This window comes from Arachis stenosperma, chromosome 6 (genome assembly GCF_014773155.1).
Source record: "Arachis stenosperma cultivar V10309 chromosome 6, arast.V10309.gnm1.PFL2, whole genome shotgun sequence".
Classification (NCBI taxonomy): Eukaryota; Viridiplantae; Streptophyta; class Magnoliopsida; order Fabales; family Fabaceae; genus Arachis; species Arachis stenosperma.
In genome coordinates this window covers 8,017,754-8,027,064 of record NC_080382.1, presented here as the reverse complement: position 1 = coordinate 8,027,064, position 9,311 = coordinate 8,017,754, and the positions used below count along the sequence as shown (strand labels likewise).

The 9,311-nt window shown below is 34.5% G+C and overlaps 1 protein-coding gene across 1 annotated transcript; it reads right to left on the bottom strand.

Moving 5' to 3' along the window:
• Positions 1-2,839: 2,839 nt before the first annotated feature.
• On the bottom strand, positions 2,840-7,719 carry LOC130935532 (DEAD-box ATP-dependent RNA helicase 3, chloroplastic). Its single transcript, XM_057865318.1, has 10 exons — positions 7,090-7,719; positions 6,767-6,900; positions 6,247-6,661; positions 5,931-6,029; positions 5,384-5,608; positions 4,692-5,069; positions 4,019-4,159; positions 3,802-3,897; positions 3,357-3,658; positions 2,840-3,228 (listed from the first exon to the last, which is right to left on the bottom strand). Exons 1-10 carry the CDS (start codon positions 7,531-7,533, stop codon positions 3,144-3,146), a joined length of 2,319 nt encoding a protein of 772 aa, XP_057721301.1. The 5' UTR covers positions 7,534-7,719; the 3' UTR covers positions 2,840-3,143.
• Between the last annotated feature and the right edge of the window lie 1,592 nt (positions 7,720-9,311).

Below are 9,311 nucleotides of genomic sequence, written 5' to 3'. Positions count from 1 at the left end.
AGAGGTCCATATCGGGGCTTTTGAAGTTCCTCGGAACTTTTGCCCTCATTATGTCCTCGCTGAAAGGATCCTCCCCTCCTAGGGGCGGCTCTTCTCGCTTGTCACGGGAGTTGCGACCTTTGAGGGAGGATTCTAACTTCAAGAGTTTTCTTTCTAACTCTTTTCGTCGTTCCATCTCCTCTTTTAGTTTCTTTTCAGTTTCCTTTTGTCGCTCCCGTTCTTGTTCTAGCTGTTCCAGGCGACTGTGGACTAATCCCATGAATTCAGTTGCATGGGATGGTCCCTCTTTCTCTGATTCGCGCCCTTCTGAAGAGTTCACCTTCGGATTTTTTACTCTGGAGGTACCTTCCCTGTGTTGATCATTGGTTCCCTGGTGGAGGGTCAAGTTTGCATCATTATCGCCTGTGTCCAGATTCTCTTGTTCAGAATCTGACTCCACATGACCCTCTTCGGGGGATCTGTCCGCCATCACTGGTTGATCTCTCGGGTCCCCGGCAACGGCGCCAATGTTACGATGGATAACCGGAGATTGATGGGCTGGATGGCGTTGGTTGGCCCAAACGTATGAAGGAGGAGGCTTTCAAGTGGGTCTGCAACTCGGGGGCCTCCGTCTGACTTGTGCTCGTGAAGGAATGGGGGGTGGTACCTGCAAAGACACTCCGATGCCTAAGTTAGCAAGGGTGTTAGCAGGTTTAGAATGTATTGGGACTTAGAGATACCTGAGGGGTGTCAGCGTATTTATAGTGGTGAACCAATAACCACCGTTGGAGTAGTGCCACCCTTTTAGGGTGTTAACCGTCCCTTTATCTTAGGGAGGTTAAGATATGGCTCTGTAAAGTAGTTAGAGAGATTCTTGGGGCAGTTACTCATTTGAATGAGTGTTTATCTGCCAGCTAACCCTCGTACCCGACTTCTTTAGAGCAAGTCGTGGTGAGTACCGACTTCATAAGACGAAGATTGGTATTGGGTGAGGCCCAACCCTTTGGATTAGACCTTTTGCTTGATCCTGAGCCTTTATTATTGGGCCAGGGTATTAACATCTTTTTATATATGTATTTAAAATATAATAATTAACTATTGTTAGTAATAAGTTGGCAGATAATATGTAAGTTATAATTCTCAATTCTCAAAAAAATTCTAATTTTCATATTAGTATTTAAGTTAAATGTGTGACAAAAAATATCTAATTTACAATTCCATCATTACTAAAGATTAAAATATTAAAATTATTACTAATAAATAAATAAATAAAAACAAATAAAAAAACCACAAAAACAAAATAATAAAAAACACACCATTTATTTTATTTATATAATTAATTATTCTAAATCATTAATTTAAATTTAAAATAGAATTAAAATTCATTTCTTTAAAGAAATGAAATTCTTTTCTCACTTTAAGAAATAAAAAATAAAAAAGCAAGAATTGCACCTTCTCAGTGTGAACTCACTGCTACTACTACAATAATTGCAAATGTCATCCAAATTTTTATTATTCAGTAAGCTTAAAAGCCATCTTATTTTACATTCTTTGCTGTAAACTCATTAATTTAACAACTTTAAATTTAAATAATCATAATCCTTAATTCCTCCAAATAATTACAATATTTTATTTAAATCTTAAGCTGCTTTTGTTAATAAGTATGGGAACTGAGATACAAATGCGAACATATAAAATTATGTTTGACACATGAGATATAAATATAAATATTGTATTATGAAAAATTAAGATATTAAATTAATGTATTTTGTGTTATTTTTAATAAAAATAACACAAAGATATTAATAAAAAACGTAACTTATTTTTTATTTTTTTATTTTTTTTATCAATTTTTTTCATAAATATATTTTTATTATTATATATTTTTTAAAAAATTCATATGAAAAATGAGAGTAAATTGAAGTTCAATTATTTCTACATTCAACCTATTAACATTACTAATACATTTGACTTTTTAATATATATATATATATAACAATTTATCTTTTAAAAATCTTTCTTTCAATATAAATAAGTGGACTAATGACTATGTCATCGTTTATCACGGTTCACTCTTAAATTATTCAATTCATAAAATCTTGAGCATAAAATTATGAATAAGATGAGTTAGAACTCTATTAATAACAAATTAAATCATTTAAATATGAGAAAGTTAATAATATATATAATATATATATATATATATATATATATATATATATATATACACACTTTAAGAGTTGCAAAAAGTGAATTACTTTTACTTACGTTATAAATTAGTAAATTGTGAATGCTAATTTATAAAATGTTAGTCGGAAATAAAATTTTGGGTTAAAAAATTATAGTTTGGTACAAATTATTTACTTTACATAGAGTATAAAAAAAAGGCCTACACCTCTAATATATCGTAGAAAACATAATATAATGCAATTTGTTACTAGTTATAAATATCTCATTTCCATAATATATAATATTCTTCTTTGGTTTTTCTTGATGATTTCAATTTCTGTTTGTTGCTTTCTGTAAGTGAGGTACTTTCTCTATCATATTTGTAGAAGTAGTATGATGTTTACGTTACAAGTTGGATGTGGAATTTGAGGACCGAGTAAATGCGAGTGCGTGTTTATATCTGCATCATTGTTTTTAGTTGTTCATAATCACTAGCCACCCAGCAGGGATTGATGAAATCTTGGCAAATCCCTTTCAATTGAATAACACCGTTGGAGTTTAGAATCACATTGGCAAAAGAAATTAATGTTTTAACTTATTAAGAGCCATTCTGGAGTAGACAAGAAGCAAGTGACGAAGATAGATTCACCTAGATTAAGGCCTTAGACCTCAATCAATGCTTCAAAGCATCTTCCGAGTAAAAACCTTTTTCAGATATTTTTATCTCTGTGTATACTATTAAGGTTCAAACACATACTAAAGTCTAAAAGTGGCTAACAAAGTAACAATACAGGACCATACATCACCCAGATTTTAAAAAAAAAAAGGGAAAAAAACAGAAACAAAACCATATAGTTAACTGTTCTAGTTAATATACCACTGCCCAAAACCCCAAAACAAATGAGTGATAAATTTTTCATCAGGGTGAAAAGAAGGGCCAGAAACACAGAGCCCCCACCCAGGAGAGTAGACCAAAAATAAATGACGTGAAGAACCTAAAAGAAGCTGCGCTTGTTTGGACAATCTGATGCTCGATGCCCAGACTCCCCACAATTAAAACAGGACCCTCCAAAACCACCTCTGCACAGCACATTGGGATGTCAGATCAGTTATGCACAGAAGTGTCACACAGATGAAGCATGTCCTGACTTGTTGTCTAGGAAGAAAGATTACCAAACAGTGTTAAAAGTAGTCATTTGTACACTAACCTGTCTGACGATGAAGATCTGCCTGATGATCGTCTACCGCCAATTGGCCAATCATCACCACTGAATCTTCCAGCTCGAGACCAGCTACTGCCAGTTTTATTATTACTTCTACTGCCTCTCCTATATGAATCACCAAAATCATCATCAGAGTCTCGGCCTCCATATCCCCGTGAGCTTCTAAAACCGCCTCTCCGATCCCTAGAACCAGAACCAGAACCTGAACCTCTTCGGCTACTACGATCTCTGTCAGAGAACTTCCCATAGAAATCACCTGGTGGCCCATCATCTTGCAAGGCAGGCAACTGCCAACAAAGCAGCATAAACATTTATGTTTACACAATCAGTGATGCGATAAATCATACAAAAGAAAATATGATGTTCTGGTTGGGCAAAAGCAGAAGATAATCATAATCCTTGTATGACTACGGAATAAAGATGTAGTTACCTTGGTAACCTTGGTTATAGTGTTTCCAGGTGGTATCTCCCTGTTAAGTAACTCTTTAGCAATTTCCTCTGGAAGATCGAAAACAGCCCCTTGAACCTGATATTAGGAATTGGTAACATGATCAAACAACTTGGATAATGTGGGTGCATTCTGACTAGCACTGTAATTCCAATCAAAATGAGCACAAAAAATAAGTCAATATAATTCAGATACAAACCCTTTCATCTGCAATTAAATGTATTTTTCCAACTTCATCAGCAGCTGGAGAATAAACCTCAGCCAGAAACCCAGTGACTGATCTTGCAGAGAAGTATCTTCTACTATCTGAATCTCGGATCAACTGCAATGTAACCCATCCCTAGAATACCAAAGTTTTTTAACGAACCAATCAGATAACATAAGGCTCCGAAAAACAAAATACGTATTTTAAATTTTAATTTCCACTAAAATATTATACACCACACTGGTCCAGATCACCCACAAAAATTTTCTGGAGATCTAGTTGGGAGAAGACAACATTAACATCAAATTCCTAGAGACCATGCATGAAAACCTCAATAGACTATTGAATGAATGACAAACCTACACTAGCTTTCCATGGACTAAGATAAACTCACAAGTCACAGCAGCAGTTGGGAATGAACCACGAACTAAGATCATTATCACTGGAAAGTCATTACAGGATGTCTAAAAGCTGATTTTTAAAACACAACGAGCAGTTTGTTGAAACAATAAAGCTAATCCCATATATTTTAAACAACCCCCACCCCCCTGTCCCCACCAAAAAAAGGAACCTAATTACATAGCATGTATTAATTACATAAAACAAAGGCAGGGTAGAAATCATTTAATAGATGACATCATTCTTAGAAATATATGATTCCCGATACCTGTTCATGGTTGATTAAAGATCGGGACGATGGAGGACGAGAGAATCCACTCATTTGTGCTAGTGCAGCTGCAAGGGCACTTGTTCCCTGTTCTTCAATCAATTTTTGTGCAGTTGGTGTAAAAAACTCAACAGACTCGGGATGAACCCTATTGAGCGTGGCAACAACTTGCTCAGCAGATGCCTCCAAAATCTCTTGTATACCGGGTGGACTGATGAATTCAAATTTGCAGCCTACATCACGCTCTAGAGATCTAACTGTTCTCCTCTGGCTACTGGTGTACATAAGAATGGCAGTACCTTGTTTCCCTGCACGCCCAGTACGACCAGAGCGATGCACAAAAGTCTCCGGATCATTGGGAAGCTCATAATGAATAATCTGAAGGAAACAGGTGATCAACAAGGTTTAGTACTGATCGCAGTATTGATAAGAAGCTTCTAAGTCAAATATGGATCATAAATTTCTGTTGGTAAATAAATTTGAGACGATGAAGGCTTAGTTAAATCTAGGTAATATCCCAAAACTCGAACTATTAAACCTAATCCCCAAATTATAGGTTTTTCAAGTTCTTTGGTTTATTCAGCATCAGTTGCATTAGATCTAAATGAAGAAAAAAATAACAAATATTGCTGGAATTTTAACAGATTTGCACATAACACTGGAGATCGGATAGTTATATGTGGACAACATACCAAATCAACATTAGGAATATCAAGTCCACGGGCTGCAACATCAGTGGCAACAAGAACTGTAAATTTTCCTTGTCGAAAACCATTCAATGTTCTCTCTCTTTGATGCTGAGATATATCACCATGTAATGCTTCAGACATTATACTATTTGTTAATGCCAATGATACTTCATCAGCATCTCTTTTTGTCTGCGTAAAAACTATAGTCTTCCCACCCTTAGCATAAACCTAAAAACATAATAACATTCAGTAAAATTATTGAACCACCACCATAAAGATAGGAATTTACACTGACACAAAATCTTGCTTGTAAAATATATCATAAATAAATAAATAAATAATAACGGACTCGACAATTAACAACTTGCAACAGCTAACACAACCAGTTCAAAACTAGGTAATTAGGACCAGGATTACTAGTAGGAGACCAGATAAACTTAATCAAATTTCCTAGTTCTGAACGATACCATAAGTTCGCATACAGATATGTGCATGTGTATATAGAGACTACCAAACTAAAATAGAAAAAGGTCAACAATCGGTTACTTACACTTATAAGATCGGAAAGAATTGTTCGCTTTGAAGTGGCAGTTGCTGATATAGCAAAAAGTTTTATCCCTTCTGCGAGCTTTTCTTCCTCATCGCCAACCTTGATTAAAGAAAAAGAAAGGCACATTTATCGTTTTTCCTTATTTAGCTTTAAATGCATCAAAATCATGTAACAAAATATTGCCTGAATTATTCGCTGATATGGAAATGAAATTCACAAGTAATTAAGGTTATGCTGCAACAAAAAAATCTGAAGAAAAAAGAAGCAACAACAAATACATTTGGATTAGGACTCATCCCAGGTAAGAAAAAAATACCAGATCTATTGTCAATGGATTGTCCAAATACTTTCGAGCCAATTTCTTTACCCAACTTGGCATAGTTGCAGAAAAAAGCATGCTCTGCCTCTCTGATGGGAGCTTTTCCAATATTACTTCCACATCCTCCTCAAACCCAACAGCAAGCATCTGATCCGCTTCATCGAGGACCAGGTACTGAACTTCATTCAGTCTAAGGCTGTTCCCATTGATTAGGTCAATTATTCTACCAGGCGTCCCAACAACTACATCAACTCCACGTGAAAGCGCACTTTGTTGAGTAACATAGGAAACACCCCCATAAACACAAACTGTGCTCAGATAAGGTGCAGATTCCTTTATCTCCTTCTCTACTTGCTTCGCTAGCTCCCTGGTAGGAGCAAGAACCAACACTCTGGGGAGACGACCAGACCGCCTGAAAGAAAGAAGAAACAAAAGCATATGATGGTTAGTTATACAAACATGAAGCAAAAGCTGAAATAAAAAGAAGTGTATTGCATAGAGTAGAAAGAATGATTACCTGAGAGAACTTGAATGTTCATCTTCAGTAAGGCCTTTAATAATGGGAATCCCAAATGCTAGTGTCTTGCCAGTCCCAGTCTTTGCCCGAGCAATGATATCCCTACCTTCCAATGCCGGTACCAACACCGCTCTCTAATCGCAAAATACAAACCAGAAAAAAGTAAGTCATCACATTGCTAACTATCATTCCTTAATTAGTGTTTTCTGTGTCAGACATGATTGTGGCTCTACAAAATTGCAGCAAGCTAATCAATCTTGCCGGGGAAAATTTCTCAAATAATAAACCGAACGCAAACAATCATCGGTCGCTAAAATTCAAACCTGAATGGGGAAAAGATGCGAAATCCCACGCTTGTGGAGGGTATCAACGAGGCGCGAAGGAAGGCCAAGCTTGGAAACGTCGAGTTCTTCAGAGCTAACAGCAGAAGATCCCTCGTCGGTTTCAGAGCCAAAGCCGGCAAAGTCATCGTCGTCGGGGAAGCCATCACCGCTGCCTATCCCCTTGAATGCTTCTTCGCTGAGGACCGAAGAATTTGGAGTGGCAATGGCAGAAGTAACAAAACTAACAGTGGGCTTAAAACCTCCCTTGCCATTGTTAGTAGAAAGGTGTGCTCTGAGAACGTTGTTGAAGTGGGACTTGCTGTCCAAGCATTGCAAGGAAAGAGAGGAAGAAGAAGAAGAAGTAGTAAGCGGTGGTCGTTTGTGTAGTTCGAGAGTTGTAGAGGGAGTTTGGTATATGGAAGAAACTCCAATCAAAGAAGCCATATTGGGAATATGAGCTCCAGGGTCTCCAGGTGTTTGTTAAAAGTTCTGAGAGAGAAGGGAGGGTTTATGAGGGAAAACGAGGAAGGAGAAACGAAGAATGAGAAAATGATAAGGCCACGAAGCTATTTGGGAATGTATGGCCTTTCCAATATCCACGACCGCTCCCTCTCTCTGTTTTTCTCTCAACTCAATGTCTGGATAATTTGGCTTCAGATATTTCCACACACTGACAAATTATGGGATATTACCTCCTTATCATCTCAATATTTTTACCCCCTTTTGTATATCATCTCAATATAATTCTAAGAATGGTTTTGTGTGCACTAGTTTTTTTATTATTTAGAGTGAAAGTATTTGGTGATTAATTTTTTATTTTAATTGTATTTTAAAATAATGTATTTGATTGGTTCATTGTCCAAATGTTTTTTACAAAGTTAATTATATTTTTAATTTTAAAATTAAATAATAGAGTTAATACTGAAATTGATTTTCAAAAAAATTTAGATAGGATATTTTGTTCTTGAATTGGTATTTTTGTCTTTTGAAAAAGATTAATTTATTTTATAATAATATTTTATTAAAAAATTATTTATATAAGATTTAATTATTCTACAAGTCCTATAGTTTTATCGAATTTTCAATTAGGTCTTTATACTTTTTTTTTCTTTTCAATTGATTTCTATACATTATTTTTTTTATATAGTCCCTGTTAACATTAAACATCAAAAAAATGTTAGTAAATTGTAAAATTATTTGTATACCCTTATGGACTCAATTGAAAAGAAAAAAATATAAGGATCTAATTAAAAATGAAGTAAAACTATAAATATTAAATGAAAGATATTCCTATAATTCCTATTCAATGACTTTACGATATGAAAGATATTCCTATAATCCATTTTATTTTGTCATCATCATTCTTTTGCTTATTTATATACAAATTGTACCAGATACCTTCTCTCTCTTTTTTAACTTCTAAAATACCTTATTTTAAAAACTAAAATTATTTACAAAAACTAATTTCTATATAGTTCTTCAGACAAGAGAACCAATTTGACTCATAAAAATCCAAAAATAAGTATATTGAAGACATGAATTTTTTCTATGTTTAAGCTAGAACAAGTAATACATATTTTCTCAAGTATTAACAAAAGAAGATATATAAGACAACAGTCCAAAAATTTTTCTACACATTCCTAAATTAAACCAGTATCAACAGTCACCAATTCAATTATAATTACAAACAATCCCACAAATTCAAGACGATAAAAAAAAGAAAAAGGAAATCCAATTTCATAATAACATCATCAAAGCAACAACAATCGCGTCAATTCATCGATTAACAAAATTCCTGCGAGAATATCCAGATTTATCTTGCTCACTTTGATCTAATTTTAAAGAACGCCCATTAGGGAAATTATTTATTTCTTTTTCCTTTTTTTTTCAAATTTTTAACATCCCCAACATTTTTCTTTTTGTCCGACAGAGCCGTTTTCCTGTTTTATTGAAACAAAAATCATGAATAAATTAAAAATCTTAAAAACAATTAAAGCTGAGAAAACAAGCATGCATACAAACTATAATTTAAAATTAGTAATATCATCTATGCGTCTGGCTATCTTAAATAACATTGTTAGTTTCCATAGCTATTTGAATAATACTATTGCCATCATTATCAACATCTGAGTCTACCAAATGATACTTCTTCTAAAGCCATCTATGTTTGTTTTTCTTACTTTGTGGTTTGATATCATCAGAAGCATAAAAAATGTACATAC